Genomic DNA, 23638 nt, shown 5'->3' on the forward strand with positions numbered 1-23638 from the left:
CGGCGCCCCTCAGCGGGGGCGGCACCGGGAGGCGCTGCACCGCCCGCGGCGGGCGGTGTTTACCTTCCGGGGCGGCGGAGCAGGGTTCCGGGGCGGAGCCTCTGTGTTGTCCCGGCCCGGCGCTAGCCTCGGCGGGAGGAGGGAGTGGGTCGGGCGGACGGAGGGCGTCAGCCCCGCGGTCGCCATGAGCGGTGAGTGAGGGGGGATTCCGGCGGGCCCCCCTCGGTGCGGGAGCTGGGTCTCTGGGGCACTGTCGGGTCTGGCGCGGGCACAGCTTGCCCGGGGGTTCCCCGCCTCTCCGCTGCTCCTGTAGGCTGGCGGGGGGCTGTCCTCCGCCGACAGAGGCCCCTTTCCCCGCTTCGCGTGTCCCGGGTAGGGCTGTGTCGGGGCGGGGCGCGGGAGGCTTTGGCTTCTCTATCCCCGCAGCGTGGAGTAGGGCTCAGTTCTTGCCGGCATCAACGCACCCCGCTCCTCGTTCTGGCTGCCGTAGCTCCCCCTGAAGAGGTGTTTTAGCTCGCTTTAAACTCTAAAGCCTGCCCTTGAGCGTGACACTGGCTCACAGTACGGGTGATGCTGGCCTCGGGGGTCACTGGTGCCGCAAATTCTCCTGAGAAACGAAATTACCATGAGAAAATATTAGTTAAAAGCTGAAACAAAACAAAAACCAGTACAAACTTCTTAACGTGCGCTCGGTGAGAGACGACAGGAGCATGACTAGTGGAAAAAGTGGTCCTGTTAGTACTTGGGATGTATCGATGCTGTTCTCTGCTCAGTCCTGAGTCGGCAGTGGATGTGTGCGTTTCTGGCTTCTGTGTTGGGGTGAAGCAGTGTGTGTGTGTGTGTGCGCTGAATCCTGAGGCTTTTGAGGTGTTTGTGAGGGGAAGTACTGAAAAGCTTTGCATAAGGATTAGGACCTTCAGGAGTGGAGGAAGAGCACTTGAATGGGCCAGCACAATGAGTTGCTTGGTGGGATGGAGGAAGAAATCTTAATAATTATTTTCCTGTAAATGGAAATAGGCACTTAGTATGTCTTAAAATACATTGGCAAGGGTTTGTTTAGTATTTTTTAAGAAGGGAGGTGTTTAGTAAATGCTTTCATGAGTCTACCTATGCTGGAATGGAAGTTGCTGATGGTACTCTGCACCTCAAAATTAGGTTGCATGTTTATCTCCCACCCTCAATTAACACGTGGTGAAATCTTTTACCAAAGACAGTAAGAAGTATAAGAGTTAACTGGAGTAATTGAACACTGCATGTTCTACAGGTAACAGGAATATCTGAAAGTGAAACCAAAAATGAAAGCACTTAAGCTGTATTTTTCTCTGGTTTGTTCTCACCTTTGTGGTGAGATGAAAACAAAAGATTTCTATGGAAGAAAAGATGAAGAGGAAGAAAAAAAAAGATTGTTGTGGGGAAGTCTGTTAATTGGCAATGTGAAAAGTTAAAGTAGCAGTCAAATCTTTCAAACTGTGGGAAAAGAAAGTCTCGGATGTTTTAGATCTTGAAATGGAATAGACTCAATCCAAGTGTCGAAGGTTTTAAGAGTCAGCATTTTAATATGAAAAAGCCTCAGCCTGGGACAAGCCTTGGTTAAATTTCTGCAAATCAAAAAATCTCCTTAGGAAACTCACCTTTGGGAGCTCTCTTTTGAGTTCTGTGACTCAAAAGGCAAGGTGGCAACTGTTGTGGCATAAAGCTTTATCACAGAATCATGGAGTGGTTGGGTTGAAGGGACTTTAACGCTCACCCAGTTCTAACCCCATGCCATGGGAAGGGGTACTTTCCACCAGACCAGGTTCCTCCAAGCCCTGTCCAACCTGGCCTTTAACACTGCCAGGGATGGGGCAGCCACAGCTTCTCTGGGCAGCCTGTGCCAGCTCCTCAGCAACCCTCACAGGGAAGAACTTCTTCCTTATGTCTAACCTGAACTTTGCCTGTTTCAGTTTGAACCCATTACCCCCTGTCCTATCACTACAGTCCCTGATGAAGTCACTGATGGGACATCCCTGATGGGACATGCTTGTAGGCCTTTTCAGACACTGGAGGGCGAGTTTCTTAGGTTTTTTCAACCTTACACTTGTGTTTTCACAATTATTTTTAGACTCGTGTCTGAACTTCCTTTTTTTTTATTGCAGTGGTCTAAATATAGCCTTTCTTTCTGAGTAATGCTGGTTTTCTGCATTCTGTGTTTTGTATTTGTATGTTACTGCAGTCTTTACGCTATTCTGAATCAGTAGAAGGGTGTTTGGTCAGTTTGTAATACACTGTTAGTGTTGAGCTGCTCAGGCTTCATTGGTGCACTTATCTGAAGAAAATATGCTTTTTTAGAAGATGAAGTTTGTAAAATGAAGACCATAAAAGAGCAAAATCTTAAATAGAGCTTGTAAAGATTTATTTGTACCTTCTATCTACTTGAAACGAAACATTGCTAAATAGAGCTAAGTTTTCTAGTCTTATGACAAAGAAAAAACACACAACTTAATCTTTCAATTTTAAAACATGTTAGATTCTGAGTATTCTTTTTTTCTAGCTGTGAAGTTTCTATGTTAAGCACAGCAGAAGAATTCTGAAAACATGCATTGAGCTGAAACTGCAGCCAGCCCTCACTTACAGACATCATGTGGCTTCGGAGCCCTGTTGCTGGTGATTGGAACTGCTTATGAAATTATTGGTTGCAAACATGTGTAGTTATAATTTATTAGTACAAATTTACAAGTAGGATTGTGACAAAATGTGCATTGCACTGCACTCAGTCTGTGTAAATTTAAGGCTGTTTGATATAACATTCTTCAATCTTTCAGAACATCAGTTATCTCTGGGTTTTCTGTACTTATGCATTTTTTTCTTCTTGTTGTTCAGAGTCTGGTATTTAGTTACAAACCATTTCTGTGCCATCAAAGAGATGCAAAGATGTCAAGGAGATGTGAATTGAAGAATGAACATGTATTGCATTTGGAAGACAATCTTAACCCACACACTTAGTATTTTCATTTGACAGATTTTTTCTGGTCACAGAATTATTAATTACATGCATTTGTTCTTGAGTAGTCTCAAACTGCTAATATAAAGAGAAATGTTGCATTGTGCGTGTTCTCACAGACATGTGGATGGCATAAGATGTAGAAGTAATAAGTTCTGAAACAGTAGAGAAGATCCGTAGTTTGTGTATAATCCGTGTTCCTGTTCATGAGGGCTTGTAATTAAAGTTGAGCTTTAGTCATTTTCCTTATTGCAGTTATGTGATTTATAAGGCATTTAGATTCATAGGCACGTGTCTGCTTTTGGCAATGCCTGCATGGTAAGAACACTGTGATTCAATAAAACTGTGAACTCTGAAGGAGCATAAAGTGGAGTAGTAAGGATTAGATGAATTTAACCTGATCTTTGTAGTGGCATAACTCACATAGTCGTTCGGGAGTTAAAACCTACTTGGTGTGGTGTTTGTTTCTACAATCCTTTACTAGCCTAGAACACTCTGCATCTTCAGCTGAGTTTGCATGCATTGAATATTTGATAGCAGAACCAAACCTCATATATCACATGTCTACACAGTTTGAGTAAGAGCTCAAAATGGGAAGTGTAACTTCTTGAAAATCTGGGAAAATCAGCCAAATAAGCATTGTGAAGCTTAGTTAGCAGCTGACTTGTGCATTTTAGATATACTGTGGGGGTTTTCTTCTCCTAATCCAATATTTAAAATTAAATAGAAGCAGAATAATTCCAGTAGGACAAATTCTGTCCCTTGCTGCTGGCTTAGGTGGAAGCTACTTTGAATGGGATTATGAACATAAGGAATTCTGGGACTGGGACCTCGAAGTGTTGGACAACAAGAGGAAGAGTCGCGTATCTTGGACTTTGTTGCTATTTACTGGAGAGCTGATGGTGTAGTGGTTGATCTTTTTCAGTATCTGAAGGAACTTGCTCATGCAGTTTTTGTAACTGGCTTTCAGGCTATGCATGTATTAATGGTATGTTCTTTGAGAGGAAAAGAAGAATAGTGATTTTAATTCCAGAGAGGTCACAAGAGGTTCATGAAGGATATTTTGAACTCAAGTTCAGAATAAAGAAATGATAAAAGTGATGTAGGTTAATTAAACAATAAATTTTACACATATTCTTGGGAGTTTATAAAGCATATTCTGACAAGCAAAGCGTCATGCTATCTGTCGTTAAAGTGATTAAGAAGTTAAAGATTGTCTTGCATAGTTTCATGTAACAAACTAGATTTATAGGTATTAATCAGGAAGAACTATGTTGGTAGTTAAATTTTAAGGGATTTATTATAACACTTGCTGCCTGTTTCACCTGCTTAAAAACTCTTTCTGCAGTAAGGTGGTTTGACAGTAAGAAGATACTCATTTTAAATTGATACTATGTTGTTGAATTTCAGGTTCACAGAACAATGACACTAAAAGACAGTTTCTCCTGGAACGGCTGCTGGATGCAGTTAAACAGGTGAGACATCCAGTACATATTTTTATAGTATGCTTACTCCAAGTTGTCAGTTCTAGCAGGATCTGTCTTGTCTTTGCCCTTTTTTCCTCCTTTTTACCAAAGAAAAAATCTTGTATTTCTCACAGTACTACTGAGTTGGTTTTTGTCTGCTACTAAACAACTATTATGCAGTATTTAAAATTCCTGTTCTTGACAGGTTATATTTGTGATATTTATACTTATTATAAATATATTTATAATACAAAATATATGTAAGAATATATATTTGTAATACACCACTGAACTAAACTGTAGTGTACTGCATTGTACTGTACGTTTTACAGTAGCAGCTTTTTTTCTTTGCACTAGAATTTTAGTGAATGGTTACAATAGAGGTAAAGATGGGATTTATTTGTGTGTGTGTGTATCTTACATCAGGATGAAGCTCAACAAATAGAATTTCATAGACTGGATTCAGTTTAGGAGAGCTTGGGAGGCAAAAGACTACCTGAAAAGTAAGCCAGTAATACGTTTTATGAAGAATGATCCTTCTCTAACTGTAATGCTGAGCTGAATAGGAGCAATGTTTGGTTTTGTGTTGTACATTTAAAACTCAAAAGTAGTAATTTTCACTCAAATATACTGAAGGCCCACAGGTGTTTTGTGCTGGCTAGCAAGGGCATACAGCAAGAACTCCAAAGAGTAGGCCATTAGTGGAACATAATGCTGTGAAACACTTTTTTGCCAATGTATTGTTTTGTAGTGCTTCAGTTTTTTGTTATGACTTTGTTTTTTACATGGAGATATTTTGAAATACTGAGTTTGTTAGTACAACAAGAATTTATTAAAATCTGTTTATTGCAGTGTCAAATACGATTCGGAGGAAGAAAAGAAATTGCTTCAGACTCTGATAGCAGGTAAAATAGTCTGAGAAACTTTCGACATGCTTAGATTATGTATTGTACTGGCACGAAATTTCTGACACCCTCAAAAAACCCTGTTTCTACCAACATGGGACTCTGAATTTTTTCATCTTCTTAAAAATTTGATAGCTTAACACAGGGTATGCTTCTGTCTGAGGCTGCAACTGTTTCAATGGCTGCAGACTTCATGCCAAAGCCTTGGACCCTAAGGTCAGAACATGACATTGGGAGAACTGACCTGTGAAACCTTGTTTAAAATGAATGCACATTTACTACCAATACACCTGTGTTTTATGAAGCCTGACACTTAATTGTCAAGTGTGTTTAACACATAGTCACTAAGGATATTGTCGTCCGTATTTTTTTTAATTTGTGACATGTTATAATCCTATTTTTCTTCCTTTTCTGTATAAGAATTTGCTCCTTTTTATTAAAGTAAAAAAGTCAAGTCAAAGTAAGTAAAAAAAAATGTCATTTAATTCCTATTAATTACATTTGTTGTTGGATATGGCATATTGGTTTCTACGATTTTCAAGAAGATGACTGACAGAAATAGCAGTGTGTTCTGTATCCTATTGAGTCTATCTCAGAACCTGTCCTGTCGAAGAACCTTGGGTAAAGATAAATCCAGGATGCAATGCAGTTGTTTGTTGTAGTTTTTCTTATGTCCTTGAAATTTGACTCTGCCTTTTGGGAAGAAGTTAGTTCTCTGTTGACCATTTATAGATTACATATAAAATTATCTTCAATCCCCTCCTAATTCAGTCTTTAAGAACATGTTTAAGGGTGTGTTTTCCTGACTTCTGGAAAGTCACTGTAATAATTCATTGCTACTGAAGGGGTGGGGAAGGTTCATGTATCTTCTCAAGGTTGCCAACCACAGTACTACTTCCTTGCACCACCTTTTTGAGCAACGGCTGGTGATCATCCAGTCCTCTCTGAATGAATTTAATGAAAGAAGAAATAATGCAAAAGGATAACATTCTGCCATTTTAGGGAGCTGGATCAGTAAAACATCTGGTGAATGCTAGAGTTGCTGCAAGGAGGGGAAGCAGCTAGAAGCAATGGGAAGCGCAGAAGAGGAAGAAGAAGCCACAAGGGCTGAGAAGGGCAAACCCATCTCCTTTCAGGAGTAACTTGTAATGCAGCTCCTGTGTGTTAGCTGTGTGTGGAACTCCGGGCTAAAGGCGTTAGCAGTTCACACAGGATTTTAATAACACGAGCTCTTTCACATAACCTAATTTCTGTTCTGTTTTTTCTGAATTGAAAAATTAAGTATCTGCAGGAATTTTCATTTTTGACAGCAGAAGTTTTCTTCGCAAAATTTAATTACAAGGGCTCCACAATCATCTTGAGTACTTGAATGATATTGTGCTTTATTAGTCAAGTTTTCCCAACAAAGTAAAGTTTCCTAACATAGATGGACTGGAAAACATTACATGTTAAAAGCTCTGCTGTCCAGGGCAGTTATGGTAAATATAGTTTCTGTCAGTACTTCTCCTGAGATGATCCGCTTTTTTGCGATCCTGAATAGAACTCTGTACTTGTGGAATGCTGGAGCAGAGTCCTGTGCCACTTTGTCAACTGTTCTTATGCGTTTGCTTGGGCTTAAAGTATCTGCCGTTACTTTTAGAAATCAGCTTTGGCAGTGAGCTGACAACTTTCTTAAAGCTTAAGTTTTAAGTATTGTTTATATAATAGCCAAAAGTAATATTTATTTTCTGTATTTCAGACAAACAAATATCCTTCCTGTCTGTTACACCTTAAGCCTTACTCTTCCCTGTAGGTTGCAGTAGTATTTCTTTCTTTGCCAGGCTAAACTATGCTGTTTTTACAGTGTTTCTAGTTGTGTGAAAACTGATTTATTAACTGGGTTATGTTAAAAAAAAAAAAATCAGGAGATTTATAGTATCGTAGAGAACAGCATCAAAACTTGAAGATTCAACACGTCTCCAGAAAAATCTTTTTTTTCCTGTGCCTGGGATTTCTGAAGGATATTAAAATGTATGCTTGTTTCCTAGGCTTGAATTATGGAGTACTAATGCAAATTAATAAAATTGTCTATTAATTGCATAGGAAGTTACAGCATATTTTCAGAAAAAACATTCATTGCATGTGTAGCATGACGGGTATTTATGAAAATGTAATTGCATGAAATCTGAAGCTGAAATGGTGTGACTAACAATCACTATAGCAGGATGATTTCTCAAATTGATTGCCAATTCTTCTGAAAGTCATTTGTGCCCCAGCTTTGGATAGTTATAGAATGGTTTGGGTTGGAAAAGACCTTAAGATCATCCAGTTCCAGCCCCAATTGCCATGGGCAGGGATGCCTCACTTTAGACCATGTTGCCCAAGGCTCTGTTCAACGTGGCCTTGAATGAATGTCATAACAAGGCGTTGGGTATAAGTAGATTATACTGTTTGCAGATAATGAGATTAGAGCATACAAGATGTCTTTCACTGAATGTTCACCTTTACATTCAGAGATTTGGAATAAATGTGCTTTGTAGAAACATAGTTGATTGTTCTTTTCACAAGACTTCTTTACAATTTCTGTTACAGAGTCACTTGTTTGTGTGCTCAGTTTGAAGCTGTATTTCAGCATGGTCTGAGGAGGAGTCGAGGACTAGCATTAACAGCAGCAGCCATCAAACAGGCAGCAGGTTTCTCCAGTAAAACTGAAACAGGTAATTAGTTAATCTTAATGATTCTATTTTAAGCAGTTGATAAGTGCAAGTGATGCAGTTTCCAATGGAAGTTTTAGGTCTGCAGTCTGCTGGTAGCATGCTTAACACTTAGACTCTCAATAAGCAGTGAAAGTGGTTATTGCTTTCTTAATTGTGTTGTAATTTTCATACCAAGCTTCTCTAGAAATGTTGGTGTTTGGAAATCTGCACTTCCTACAGTTCCATCATGAATAGCATCTTTGGCAAATATCTTGAATTCTGATAGGGATAAAACATTTACAGTTATTGAGGTAGATTTTTGTTAGCTCCAACTGAGAAAGTTGAGGCAACTGCAAAACCCCCTTTTTATCAATATTTGGGAACAGGGCAAGGAAAGTATATTGGTAGAAAGGGGTGTTGTTGCCTTTTAAATGTAACACATTTTTTTTTTTAAGGTAACATGAATTTGTCATTTTCATGTCTGTAAATTCTGGAGCTACCTCTTCTTTTGGTCCTAGCTTCCAACATTTCGCCATCAGCAGCAAGATAGAATTCTAAAGAATTCTTTTACTTTTCCTAGTACATTCCCAGCTGAACTTTAGAACCTGCTCTATGGGTGACATACTAGTTTGAATGTGCTTTAAATGTGAATTCAGTTTAAAGATGTAAGAGTTTAATGTTAATGTGTGTGTGTTTTTCAGTGAGGTGAAAAGTTCTAAGTGCTTAAATAGCCCAAGTTCTGTAGAAATAAATAACCTATTTAACTGTTGAGTTGTATGAAGATGCTGAATGATTCACCTTTGTTCAAAGTTGTATACCATTACCTGCTGTTTTTGGAAAATTGCATGTAAATGCATTCAAATGTTAGTTTTTTGATGTGTTTTTAATTATTATTATTTTTACTTATTTTATTCCAGAGCCAGTGTTCTGGTACTATGTGAAAGAAGTTCTGAATAAGCATGAACTGCAGCGCTTTTACTCTCTAAAGACAATTACCACAGACATTGGTAGAGGCCGGGCCTGGTTGCGCTGTGCATTAAATGAGCATTCCCTGGAAAGATATGTTCATATGCTGCTGGCAGATAAGAATCGACTTGGGTACTGTATTTGATATCTTTGTAATGTAGGAAATGTATGGACAAATGAAGTACTGAGATTAAAACAACCGACCAAAAAATACAGCCATACTAATACAGTGTATTAATTGCTGTGGCAGCAAACCCACTTAATCTTATACTTACATTTTGTTCATTTTTGAAATTTTAACAGCTATTAAATAGTGGCTTGTGCCTATATCAACATGTGACCAGAAACTGGCTTCATTCTAGCATGAGAATGTATGCTTCTATCCTCATCTTAATTGCCATCCTCTTTCATAACTCCCTTTCCCATTCTTTCAACAGTATTTCTCACTGAGACCTTGACACCAGGCTTTGAGGTGCCCGTTTCTTGCTGTTAACACTGCACACAGTTGCAGCCTTGATCTTAGCAGTTCATCAATGTCAATTGCCTGGGGCCTTTTGGAGATGCTTATCTTGTAATTGAAAAGCAGTCCAGCAATAGGTAGCTACTATTGCAGATCACTTGGAACTGGTTTTGTACTGGTTTGTGAACCTATTTGTACAGAGTTACTGAGAGTAACTTACTATGCATTGTGAAATCTTAAGGTACTTTGGATATGTGAAATGCACTTTAGTTCACAATTAACTGAGTCCCACCTTTTCACTGGTACATCTTCAGCTTCTTTTTGAAAAGTTGGGGTAGCTTCCTTTTTTGATGAGTTTGATCAAGTCCAGTGGATTCAGCAGAAATCCATTCTTTCCATTTGGCTTACTAATTACAGTCAACTCTAGTTATTTAAAACTTATATATGCAGTACAGCAATAGGTGTAGAGAAATATTGTGACTGCTAATGTACAATGAACCTCCTTGCCCTTTGTGGCTGTTTTGCCTATGTAGAAATGCAGAGATAAAAGTGAAATACTATGTAGCAGGTCTTTGATAACTGTTCAGTTTGCTCTATTTCAGGACTCCAGGACATATAATTTAATCTAGTGGGGTACTCATACTTATTTTTCAGAGTTTTCATGTCTTTTAGAAGTGGAAAGTATGTTAATACCGGACTGCATATTCTCTTATTTTCTGTTTCAAATTGTAGTGTCTTCTATGAAGACTGGTCATTTATGATGGATGAAGAACGTTCTAGTATGATTCCTACCATGGCAGCTGGTAAGACTTTCTCTAAAATGCTACTGTTCTTCAAAAAACATTCCAAAATGAAATTTTGGAATGTTATATCTGTTTCTGGTTGTGGGGAGCTTCTCTCAAGTTCTCTTTGCTTACGTGGAGAATGTGTGTCAGATGCACATTCAGGGTGAATTGCTAGTTTATGCTATGAATTGATGAACTGTTAAAATACTGGATCTGTCCTTCCTACAGTTCAAAAGCCTTTCACACAAGTTTTCTAACTTCATCAGTCAAGGCTAGCTTCTTTTAGAAACCTAGTGCAATTACGAGAAAACAAAAAGGGTTATTCCTGACTAGAAGGTAGCAATGATAGACTTACTGTAGTAAGACCCAAATTATAGGTAAATACATGAAAGGAGAATAAGAGTAGGAATAATAACAGAGAATTGACCACAGAAATGATGTATTATTACCATGTACACCCCTTTGTCTCAGATATGTGGTCACATGCTGCATTCTGCAAGGTAGGGTTCATGTAAGTTTTTGTTAATAGAGTTTAGGAACCAACAAATACTTAAGTTGCAGTGAAATGAGTTTAAAAAGAAGATTATAAATAAATGTGTTCACAGTACTTACTGCTTATTTAATGTGCAGCTGAACAGCCATCAAGATAAATTCAGAACTGATGGCATCAGCTTGAATATGATCTAAAAAAGAATTAATGGTACATGACAGAATAAGAATTCGTGCATGATGAGCTGTGGGAAATTTGGGGAAGAAATGTTTTACATGTTATAGCTTTGTTAATTCTTAGGTTCTATCTTCATAACTTTTGTATGAAGTATATAGTGAGCTTTTGGTCTTATTTTTCCCTTTCTTTTCTCTGCAGGTCTGAACTCCATTCTTTTTGCAATCAACATTGACAATAAAGATTTAAATGGGCAGAGCAAATGCACACCCACCGTGTCTGATTTGTTAAAGGAATCAACGCAGAATGTGACCTCATTGTTGAAAGAATCCACCCAGGGTGTTAGCAGCCTTCTTAGAGAGATCACAGCATCATCTGCTGTCTCGATTCTGATAAAACCTGATCAGGACACTGACCCACTTCCTGTTCTCTCAAAGAGTGTAAATACTGGTAAGCATTTTTGCAATGTTTGTCTCATTTAGCAACTTACAAAATTCTCAAGTGTGTTAAAATAACTTTTCCGGTTAAATTTCATGCACGATTATGGAACAAAAACCTGAAGTGCATTACACATGAGAAGTATTTGAGTGTTTTATCTCTCTTGTGTCACTGTGAGAGGGAAGCTAAACTATATCATTGGTAAAGTGCTTTGCTTGCGACCTGAATTTCAATTTCTTATTAATGAGATAATGCCTTGCAGTTTCTCGTGTCATGATTTTTCATTATTGTGTTTTCTTTTGGCACTTTTATCATTCAGAAATGCACTGCTATATATCTGTTTGTATATATCAGATAAAAATAATAGCTTAGAATCTTCTTCAAGCAGCACCCATGTTTACAGTCTGAATTTCTCTATGAAGCAGGTAATTACCACAAATGAAAACTTACACACTTTCTACTTTTAAATATGTTAGTGTTGCAACCAGTTTGTAGGGTGTTAGTTACTAACAAAGACCCAAAGTAAGTCTTAATCTTTTATAATTAATGAAAATGTGGCATTCATTATACATTTTCATTTCCAAAAATAGCAGAGGAATATTTTATCATCTTTATTTCCAGAAGCTGAGCTGAAGGAATATTTTGCTTTATTAAGGTACTGAGTGTTTTTCCATTGGGAAGCAAGGTTTAAGTTTAGGCTTTAAATTGTTTTGAGAAAAAAGGGGGAACGCCACATGAGAATGCTGTCTGCTAGGAACAGAACTTGAGATAAAATCTATTTCTTGTTGGTATTTAAAGGAGACTTTGTCTCAAAACAAACTTGTGGTAAAGCTTTTGTTGTTTCCCACTTTAAGTGAGCATAAAATAGTAGCTAATGCTTGACTTGGTATAACTTGGTAAGTATAAAAAAGGCTTGCAAGATGAAACAACAGAATAATTGACAGTATTCTGCACATGGCTCTACAACATAATGTACCTTATGTGTACAGTCCATGTGGATACAATACATGTAATGTACAGCTTACAATAAAAGGTCACTTTAAAAACATTGGGTTTGTTCAAATGCCATTATATGTTACATGCTAGAGCAAGTCAGATGTTCTCATCAAAGTCTATGTCTTTGCTGGATTTCTGTTTGCATCCAGAATGGGTTTGAACATCCTTTAACTCTTAGAAATACGTTAATATGTTTTGTGGATATATAACAGCTGGACTTGAATTAAAACAGTTGAGTCCCAATATGAGTTGCTTGGTGAGTACGTTTCTGGTATTTCTTAGAGGGCTTCAACTTTGCAAGACCGTTCAGCCTTGTGTGCACATCAGAATCAGTGTGGAGAGGTAATCATTCAAAAGTGAGTGCTGTCAAGGCATAGGTGTGATGTATTTGAGATGATTTCAGTGTATTTCCAGAGCAAGAGCCAATTACCCATTGAGGGATCAAGTTCAGTTTCTTTTTCTGAAGACTTGACTGCTCAGTTTCCAAAATACAGGCAAAAAATATCTTTGTTTGATTGCAGACTGGTTGGATTTTGTCTTGTGAATTTGTTCTTTTTAATTTCTTATTTGCAGAAGTTTTGTGTTTTCTGTATTGTGTACTCAGACTTTTCAATATACACTAGCCATATTCCTTGGGAGAAAGGGACAGCAAGCCAACTACAATTTTAAATGTAATTTTATAAGCTTGTTGAAATTTTTCCCCATTCTAATGGAATGCTGTTCGGAATGCACTTCTAAGATGTCTTCTAGAATCTGAATTACGTAAGGCATATTAAATAAAGATGGTAGTTAGAGACTTAAAAGCTGATGTGTATGGAAAGATAATGAAAGGCCTCATAGATCTAAGAGGCTTTTTCTTATTTTAGAAGAAGAAAACAAGTATATTGCATTGTTTCTCTTTCTAAATTATGTAAACCTTTATATTGCTACTAGATTTGAAATGTAAAAAGGACAGAAAAAAGAAGAAGAGAGTGACTAATATTATCTCATTTGATGAAGAGGAAGATGACCACAATTTGGGGGATGCAACAAAGACTCTGATTACAGGGGAAAGTTCAGAGGAGAGTGTAGACAGACCTTCAGTTTTTGCATCACCCTCATCTGAAAGCATTCTTGGGAAGAGTTTGAATGGGAGTGAAAGTAACCATTCGTGGAAGAGCAATTCAGTGTTCCTGAATGGAGAATATGAATACCAGAAACTAGACGTGAAGAGCATTGATGATGAAGATGCCGATGAAGATGAGCTGTATGGAAAATCGTTAGGAAATAAAGACACAGAAGGGGAAACAGAAGCTTCTGAAAAGTAAGTAATGTTGCAGGAGCCATTTTCCAGGCCTTCCCCACTCCCTTCCTCCTTCCTCCATGAGTACTGGCGAATCTGTGTGACTGAACTATAGGTTTTCTCACACACCTTCACCCCTTCCTTTATCTTCTTTCCCCTTGCGTAAACCATTTGGGCACTGTGGTGATGGTACTTTGCTTCTAAGTTCCACTGAAAACCAAACTCTCTTGGTTTCAGACTTGTTCTCGTTGAAATTCTTAGTTGTTGAAATTGTTGCATCATATACCCATGCTATAATTCTGGCCTATTTGAAATGTCCTTAGTACGGTTATCAGTTCTGTTTTGGCTTCACAGTAAACCCACGTATTTTGGACAAAGTAAGCCTGTTATCATCAGAGCAGATAATTAAACAAGACAAGACAAAACAAAAATGAGGGAAAAAGAAATAACTTTAGCTACTAGGATGACCTCTCTATTTCTCACACACAAATCCCTGTGGAGAAAAAGAACTTCCTGTCTCATCTTTGAAATAATCTGATCTTGAATGAGTTTTTCTGAAACAAGAAATTGGCAGGTAGATTGAAATAAAGATTTTTCTGGCAGTGATATCTCTGAAAGAAATCCAAGCATTGTGGACATGAATACTGACTGTATAAACAGGTTGTTCTGTTGGTTTGTTTTAAATCTAGGCCTCATGAACTAGGCACATGCAACTCTCAGATATGCAGTTGGAGTCCTCTGCAGGTCCTGAACGATGACTCAGATGTTCTATTTCCTGTCAGTGCTGTTGGCTCTTACTCCCAAACAGGTACATATTTTAATTTACCAAATTCCAGCAAACTTTATAACAGAATGTTTAATATGGGATAATGGTAAGAAATAATGGAATTGTAAGGGCATAGGATATATTGCACAGCTGAGATGGGAGGTTCAATTAAAGCTTATTCTAGATCTGAATCAGAGTTCTTCATTGAAGTAGATATTTAGTTGAGGATTTGTCAGTGTCAAAATAAACCAGAATTTTGTTGGGATTAAGGTGCGGTCTTGTGTGGTATTTTACTAATGTTTAGCATGGTTGAATAAAAAGTGTCCTTACTTGTTTTCTAGATATCACTAAGGTGGAATAAGATGCAAATGTGTTTTGAGACTTGGAATTCAAATTAATCTTGTCAGATTGGAGAAAGTATCTAATATTGGATGCAGTTCAATAGAAGCTGTTACCTGTTTATATACAGGATGATGAATGATTGGCTAGGAAATACATCTTTGGAAAAGGATGTGGGAATCATGGAATGGTTTGGGTTGGAAGGGACCTTAAAGCTCACCCAGTTCCAACCCCCTGCCACAGGCAGGGACACCTTCCTGTAGAACAGGTTACTCCAAGCCCCATCCAACCTGGCCTTGAATGCTGCCATGGATTGGGCAGCCACAGCTTCTCTGGGCACCCTGTGCCAGTGCCTCAGCACCTTCACAGGGAAGAACTTGTGCCTACGAGCTCATCTCTGTCTCCCTTCTGTTAGTTTAAAACCATTCCGCCTAGTCCTGTCACTGCAGGCTGTGGTAAAATGTCTCTGTCCATCTTACAGGCCCTCTTAAAGTACTGAAAGGCCATGGTAAGGTCTCCCCAGACTCATCTCTTTTTTCAGGCGGAACAAGCCCAGCTCTCTCAGCCTGTCTCCAGAGCAGAGCTGCTCCAGCCTTTGCAGCATGTTCACGGACGCAGAGACCTCAGCCATGCTTCATTTTTTGCTTAGCACAGGGTAGGATTGGCTTCTGGAGCTGTGAGTGCCAATTGCTGCCTCATATGTGTATTTCATCCACCAGCATCCTCTAGTTGTTTTCTGCAGGAGACCCACTAATTACAGTGGGTCACAAGCTGGCAGTGAATTAGCAGTGATGTGCTTCCCACACTTCATACAGACATGCATAAATGAAAGTGTCATTTGTAAATCAATGCTCAGTTGCCTCTGATGATGCAGTTTGAGGTATTGCACTTCAAGAATGATGTGGACCATTTGGTGAAAATCTTAAAGCAATCAATGAAGATAGTCAAAGGTATGGAAAAGAAGAGCTGGTGCTTTTACAGCATCTGTATTGCTACCAAAGACAAACAAAAAACTTCCACCATTCCCCACACCCACCTTCTCCAGTTAACATTTTGCTAGCTGTTCATAAGAACATCGCTTTTATCAAACTTTGGCTATGTATTCTTATTTCAGGAACTACTTAAGAATGTCTTATTGGTATTAGAATAATATTTTAATTATAAGATATTTCACATTTTTTGCATGTGTTATATATGCTCAGAGTTTAAATGGACTGTTAATAGAAAAAGTGTAATTCAGTCCTGTAAGATTGGTGATGAAAATAATGTGAATTGTCACATAATGCTGTGCTGCTCTCTGCTGTACATATACCTCTTCAAAAATGCCAGTGGATCAAAAAAATAGAAAATACATTTTCTTTTCTACTTCTTTTTTGTACTTCCACTTTTGTACTTCAATTTTCCTTTTCCAGTTTGTGAAGGATTGGATGTAGAAAACATGTAGTTTGTGGCACTGTATTAAATATTATGCAGAAACAGTTAGAAAAGGTCCATAGATTTATAAGGGTTTGCTGATTGCAACGGTTTGAAATCTGGAATACAAGTAAATGTTCCTGTTTCTGGGGGTGGCTGTATTGTGGAGTGGGAACTCACATAAGCTTTTTCCCTTTAATTCCTGATTTTTATATTCTGGGCTGTTTTAGCTCATGCTTTTAGGATAGTTTTGTGGTAACTTTGTAACCCTTAAATAGTAAGATGCAGGAAACGTCAGTGAAATGTGGTTTTTGTTTCTTTCCACCTGAGCTACCTTAATAACAGGCCCAGTGATGTGTATGCTTTGATCCTGACAGTTTTGAATCTGTGGACGGATGCATATTATCCATGCTTTTAAAAAAGATATCTCATCTGTCTGATTCCTGATGTTTGGTACCTGGGCTTAAAGAGCCAGGGAAAAGTGTGGTGCTCTGTAGGGAATGCATAAAGGACTGGTGTCTGTGCAGGTTTTAACGTATGGGGGACTAACCACAAATCCTTTTCCTGCAAATCACAAACAGATTTGTAATGAGTGTCAGATGCCATGTAGTGGTTAAGCTCCTGAGACTTGCAAAAATCACTTCAGTAAGGAGTCACTTCATAGCTTTGCAGCATTGTTTTCAGTGTAAAATGTACATCCAAGTTAAAACTTGGGAATTGTGCAATACTACTTCTTTTCCAAATTGAAACTGTGTTCCTAAGGGACTTTACAATCCTGCTGGCATTTGGGGTGAATGTGCAGAAGCCAACCTTGGAGAAAGAATTTAAAGTGCTTGAAAGCTTTAGTAAAGATGAGTATTGATAGTTACAAATTTAACTACCTTCCTTCTGGTTTTGTTTTTGGTTTAGTTTTTAGGTGCTGTTAGCTGAAGAAAGCTAATGTTTGTGTATTCTACTCTAGATAACTTGGAGAATGGAGAGGGACATGAACATGTGCATACAGTAGAACTGGTTCCAAGAAGGTCTGATCTTCCTTACAGGTACGTTTCATATATGTTTTCCTTAAATGAAAAATTTTCACCCTGTAGCTGCCAACTTTTTACTGTTCCCTAATGCATAGCTACTCAGTGCTGGGAAGCAAAATGTTCCTCAAGGTACTTTCTGCAAATGTTTGGAAAGACTAATGCAAAAGCCTGTATCCCTTTATGCATAGTTTCATTTATTGAACTTTTCCTTATTATCTTGAAGTCACATACATCAAGTAATAGGTAGACTCACCATCTTGGCTTTGAAAATAGGGTTTTTTGTTGATTCTTGTTATTTTTTTACTGTACTCTTTGTGGACTTTTGATGTGGATTTTTTTTTGTGTGTATTGTTAAATCAGACTCACAACAGATACGTTAAAGGATAATTAAATAAAAGTTGATTAAATATGGGTGAATATGATGATAATTATAGTTTCTGGAATTCTTTTCTAAGTTTTGAATTCAGGATTTTATTTTCATTTATTGATGAAATTGTACTTTTATGACTAGAGTGGAAGTCAGTCCTCCAGCTCAAGTGAATACTTTAAGCAATATGTTGCCTTCAGCCACTGTGCCAGAATCCATGACAATTAGTAAGTACTTCCTTGATGTATCTAGATTGCTGGAATTAACTTTGTCATTCTCAATACGTATTTTTGTTTCAGTAAGATCTGTTCAGAGAGGCATACAGCACTTCATTCCTGATACGCTGGCCATATTAGAAATGAGTGCTCTAAAATGGTTCTTGAATTGGCAGATCCCAGGTTATTGTTTATTGCAACTGGTGTGACGTTAGGTTCTCTTTCTCCAGAAAAGTTGATGTCATCCTTATACTAGATGTGGCTTGAGTACTTAAATGAACAATAATGATTTAATTCCAGTAACATCTTTAGATCTCTGCAAGCTCTGGTTGGTTCTGATCTGATCTTGCTCATTTTGCCTGCTTTCATTAATGCTTAGAAAAAAGCCTGAAACCAACAAACCCAGAACTCCGTCTGTGTACACTCAGTATGTGGTTTTGATATGGAAATCTGCTGCAAACATAAATATGGGCTTTCATAATCAAAGTTCAGTTAAGATTAAGGTTGGTGTACAGTCATATTTTCAGTGGTGTTAAGAGTTGAGCTGCACAGGATGAGATAGCCTTTGCTGTAGAAGGGTATTAGTAGAAGCACAGGCAGTTTGTTTACCCCATTTTTAGGCTTTTTTTTCTTCACAAAAACTTGTAGAAGAAAGATTTAGTTCTTAAGCTGACTAGCATGTAAGCCAGTATGGTTTTATTTTCCTCACTGTACAGGAAATTTGTAAATGAACTGGTGGATATGACTTTGTTCCTAAACCTCTGGGGTATGTGTGTTCCTTTTTCTTAATTTAAATATGTACAGTTTCAAATTATGACATTCGGGAATGTAGAAGTGGTGCAGCCAGGATTGTTTTCTGAAATTGATTTATGAAATCGTCAGAATGAATGAACCCTCAAAATACTGTAATCTCATGTTCTGATGTCGTGTTCAAATGATATCTATGTCAATGTGTGTTAAAGGAGGTAGACCATGCACTTTCTTTGGGTACTGTTTCAGGCTCTGGCCTGGGTCTGCTGACAGAGCATTACCAGGTACTTTACAAAGGGGAATAGCTAGTTTGAGACTTTTAAGTGACATAGTTGAATGTTGTAGATGTGTAGATTGTTGATAGTTACTGTGATACTTTGGTCACTTGGATATTCTCTGCTCATATTATTACTGCAATATCCTTTCGTTTTTACATAATTTTATTTTTTTCTGAGTAATAAAATTTTACTAACAAAGTTTCTGATTTTACTGCACTCTATATTGCTGTTGTTTGTCGGTGTAGTAAGTACCAGCAGGGGCCGCAATTGGTCTCCTTTAGTTGCTCAGTTCCTATGTGTAGTTGACAGCTATAAAATAGAAAGTAAATCTTGTGATTTTCAATTCTTGATACTTAGCAATTTCTAAATGAAAAGAGCCACAGGATCAACAGAAGCATGCATGCTACCATCAGTTTCCCATTTCAGAGAAGGCTTTGGTGGGAGGAAGGGGGGGAGTATGTGAAAACAATTCCAAAACCAGTGAAATGCTTAGTAAATAATCTAATTGTCATCAGAACCAAAATTCAGCTGACTGTTCATGTAAGTTAATGCCTTTAAAGCACCTGATCCCAGATACATTCAATAATAATGTCTTTCTCAAGTTCATTGTTACTGGTTGCAGATCCCCTGAGCGGCAGGAATTCAGTGCTGTGACAAAGCCAGATACTGAAGCTGTTTTTTTCTATTGCAATTAGCAGAAGAATTATTAAATGGTGAGGCTTAGAGACTGGTTGCATAGCAACTAAATCTAACACATCAGAGAAGAAAAATGGAGTGCAATAGTGCAGGGAGGAAAGCTGTGAGTCTCCAGTGAGTGGATTTTTGTGCTTCTTGCTTCTGCAGACAATGCCTGAAATGAAATTTTGGGTGTTTAATCTATTCTTTTCCTCCTTTCTTTCCAACTTACTAGCACAGTACTAACCCTTGCTTGGTTCTTTTGACATGCAGGCCAGAAAATTGTGTTCTGAGAAGCTGTAATTTAGAATTTCTGCCATTTTGAATGATCTTCCTGACTTTACGTCAACACATTTGTCATGTAGAGGTCAACTTGGCAGGAGATAGAGCTCAAAAAATACTAATACCACTGGAGAGAATCCTCATCTACAGAGTTAGGGTTCCACTGAGTATCGAAGACATCCTTTGAAACCTCACCCTACTTTACAGATTGTTCTGTATTATAACCAGTTTTATTAACAAGTTTGTCAGAAGTTTTGTATTTATGTGCCTATTCCATGACGTCATTTTCCAGTTTTTAAAACATTGCATTTACCTTGTCATACTTGAATCACAAGCAACTTTGTCTTCTCCAGTTACTGTCATTGGAAGATTGTATTTTCAGCACTTTTTTACACCATCAGAATAATCCATCCTACCAGCACAAGTCTCTCAATTTTGTTTTTTGCAGTGGAAAAAAGGGAAGTTCCAAGACTTTAATTTTAGAAGGATGCTACTTGTGTCCTTCTGGACAAGGTTCTTTGACTATAGTGCTGGTTTTAGTAAGTAAGTGGGAACTTAGTTTTTCCACTATAATTTCCTTCAATTTTAAAAGTTGGGTTTCACCACAAAGGTTAGCAAAGGGTGTAGTGTTGTACATCATTCTCCATTTTTTCATATGTTCTGGAAAAAGCCCCCAGTTTTTTCATGATCACTGAATAGCTTTGCTGGATAGTGAAACCTATATATCATATTTTGATCTTGGTACGTAGGTAAATAAGGTGTATGTTTTTTGTACTTTGTCCTCTAAATAGCTTCTGACGTGTTTTGTAACTTGGTTGCCACCACTTACTGACAGCTACTAAATTCCTGTGACTTCTCTGAAAGAGAACTGTGGAAAGAGGGTGTATAAATTTAATCACTGAGAAAAAAGCTGCAGTTCATCTTATGGACTTCTATTTTTCATCAGGACCCTACTAAACAGTACAATGCCGGATCTGTGTTGTCTAATTTGTTTCATACTATGATTTGCCTTAATAGTAGTAACATGACAGGATAATATTTGCAGAATCTTGGGGCCCCAAATAAACCCTTAATATCCAGTGTTCACACAGGCAGCTTAGGGAGCATGTCTTTAAAGGTCAGACTTCTGATTTAAGATGTAGATCATCTGGTGGAAGTTTATTTGTTTCTGAAAATATCTGTGTAAATTTGCACTGTAGAAAATAAACCCAAAAAGTCATTCCTGTATCCTGTTCCCAGCCCACCCTGCTATTCCATCTGCAGGATTGCAGGGGAGTGCTGCATGACCTTGTGTACAAGAGAGATGATTTCACTTGCAGCTCAGTCTTCATAACAGGTGATTGCAAATCAGACTTTTCCAATCTTAACAGCAGAAGAGCTGTTAAACTTAGGACTTTTCTGGAGGTTGCTGGTTAAGTTGGCAGGTGTTTCTTAAAGCATGGCACTTCTCTATGTATTTCATGCTCTGAATGTGACATTACAAAAGTTTTCTAGGAGTTAGACTTTTGCATGTAGTATGCAAGGAAATTAAAAAAGGTTTTAGAGGAAATATTTGCTTTATTAGCAATTAGGCACTTCAGATTAATTTCAGCAATAGACAGTTTTTGGGGTTTTAAAAAGTGAAGTTTAATATAAATGATTTAATTTGTGTATTCCTTCATTCTTTATCAGTAAAAAAAAAAAAACAAACCATAAAAAAGACCTGGTTTGCACATGGAAGTTGTTGCAAAAGTAACTCTTAAGATGACACAATTTTCAAGACTCTACAAGTAACCTTCTTGTATCTTGTCTTTCTGAAACTCATCACTTGAATTTTGAAATATGCTGGTATTGAATGCTGATTGTTAATAGCAGTAGTATAGCTCTTTCCATTAGTGTTACTTTACAGACTGTAAATGACATCAAGCACAAAGCAGTTCAGAAATAGGACATACACTCTTAACATGAGTTTTCTGAAGTGGGTTGACCTGGCCATCCTCTCACTGTTACTTAGAAAGGAGGAGGAGAAAGATTGAGTTTGCAAAGTGCAGAAGTAAAAAAAAAATACCCAATGTCTGGTTGCTGCCACAACACTGATTTTTAAGGTTTTATTTATTTATTCCTTTTTCTAATGTACACAATGAATGAGACATAAGTCTGCTGAAAAAATAGGTTATGATCATACACTCATCTGAGAGGCAAGTACAACATAGACAAAAGCTGAGGAACTGAATGTTCTGGTAGATCTGAAGTGAACCTGCTGCGGTGCATGACACTGGATTTAGTTTGTTTGCATTCAGCTGACTCTTCTGACATGCTACTAGAAGTTTTCAAGAAGCATAAATGAGAGTAAGAAATTACGATTTTTTAAATTTTTTTTAAGTTTTGAATGTTATGCCTGAATTAAATAGGAAGCTGCCCTTTCAGTTGTATTGTTACTTGCATCAGAAGATGATGAAATATAAGTTTTTGATTTTTTTTTTTTTCTTGATATCTCTTCATTTGATTACACGAGTGAACGTTTGACTCCATTATATTTAAGGTGAATGGTGAGGTTAAAGAGGTGTTGAAAAACTGTATAGTTCTTGTGTTTGTTTTGAGTAATTGGTTGTGTTTGTTTTGAGTATTTGGTAGAAAATACGACTTCTTAATACTCACCACTTCAAGAAGAAATAGCATAGGTACAGCAATAAAGCAAAAGCACTGCTAAGGTAAGCACAGGCTGCACAAGCCTCCTTAGCCCGGACTGTGTTTGTGTTGATGCTTTCTTCCACATCTCCACTGCTACATGTAGTTGAACTAAACTAGTAAGAAGTACTGAGTATGAAGTCTGTTTGCTTTTGTGCTCGTAAATTAAGCATTAGTTTTTGTGATAATGCAACCGTCTATTCCATAACTCTCAGAAAAAATTAGGCAAATGGAAATAAAAAGCATTTTAACGTCTTTTATTTCTTCTCCTTTTAAGCCAGCCATGGTGTTTAACAGAATCTTGCTTTCATGCTCTGCTTTCTTGTGTGTGTGTTGGAGAGGGGAGTGAGAGAAGATAGGATTTCAGTTCTACTCATGCAGAAGATGCTGGATGGAATAAGGGAAAGAAGATTAAGTTATTAGGCAAGTTAAGGTTATACTTTGAATAGGTTGGTAAAATTGGAAAAATGGAGACAATTTATAATGGCTTCACTGTTGAAGTGTTAATAAATCGGGGCACATTTAAACAGACTGCGTATGCATATGGGCAGTTATTGTAGAGCAGTCATCCCAGCATAGGTGCAGAGCCAGAAATACAATAACTTTTCTGAGTAGCAATGGCTTTAATTTCTTCAGAGTCAGAGAAATAATAGCAACTAACTCAGACTGCACAATATCATATATTAATGACATTCTTCAAATGTTTAAAATATTATTGGCTTGATGCTTTCTTGAGGAAGATTCTGAATTCAGCTTAATCATTTAAGATCTTTAGAGTGTTACTGTACTCAGGGCTCACTATGGATGTGTTTTGCTTGTGTTGTACACTTGTAGAAGGCTTGAACACTTAGTGTTCTATTTTGCTCATCCGTAGAACAAGTTTTTATTTCACAGATAGGCTGATGGATTGTGGTCCACTTTCACAACACTCCATAGTATTTTTTTGGGATTGTTACAGCCCACCTATTTTCCACTGCCAAAAAATCCCACCAGCAAACCACAATATAACACAACCAAAAAAACCCCTCAAACCCCCCAACCTTTCCAGTCTGCCCTCATGACCAAAAGAATACTAATAGTGTGTTGAGTTTCATGATCATCAAGTTTGATATAGCTAAATATAGTACGTTAAATCTCAGAATTTTGGTGGGGATGTTGGTTGGTTGTTTTGGGTTTTGGGTTTTTTGTTTGTTTAATATAAATGCTAGTTAATGGAAACTATTATAGTCCATTTTTGGAAAATA

At 37.7% G+C, this 23638-nt stretch overlaps 1 protein-coding gene across 13 annotated transcripts in view; it reads left to right on the top strand.

The window, feature by feature from the left end:
• The first annotated feature begins 79 nt into the window (after positions 1-79).
• Positions 80-23638, top strand: part of SNX29 (sorting nexin 29) — a 172700-nt gene continuing 149141 nt past the window's right edge. For all 13 annotated transcript variants that reach the window (XR_010613610.1, XR_010613608.1, XR_010613609.1 and 10 more), the window contains exons 1-11: positions 80-191; positions 4391-4455; positions 5299-5351; positions 7923-8047; positions 8944-9124; positions 10185-10255; positions 11103-11351; positions 13269-13638; positions 14307-14425; positions 17097-17175; positions 17672-17754. Coding sequence is in view for 8 of the 13 variants with exons in the window: in XM_065683773.1 (XP_065539845.1) it covers positions 185-191; positions 4391-4455; positions 5299-5351; positions 7923-8047; positions 8944-9124; positions 10185-10255; positions 11103-11351; positions 13269-13638; positions 14307-14425; positions 17097-17175; positions 17672-17754 (1402 nt within the window). In the remaining 5 variants the exon portion in view is untranslated. The remainder of the gene's footprint in view (positions 192-4390; positions 4456-5298; positions 5352-7922; positions 8048-8943; positions 9125-10184; positions 10256-11102; positions 11352-13268; positions 13639-14306; positions 14426-17096; positions 17176-17671; positions 17755-23638) is intronic.

This window comes from Lathamus discolor, chromosome 6, assembly GCF_037157495.1.
Source record: "Lathamus discolor isolate bLatDis1 chromosome 6, bLatDis1.hap1, whole genome shotgun sequence".
NCBI classification, from domain to species: Eukaryota; Metazoa; Chordata; class Aves; order Psittaciformes; family Psittacidae; genus Lathamus; species Lathamus discolor.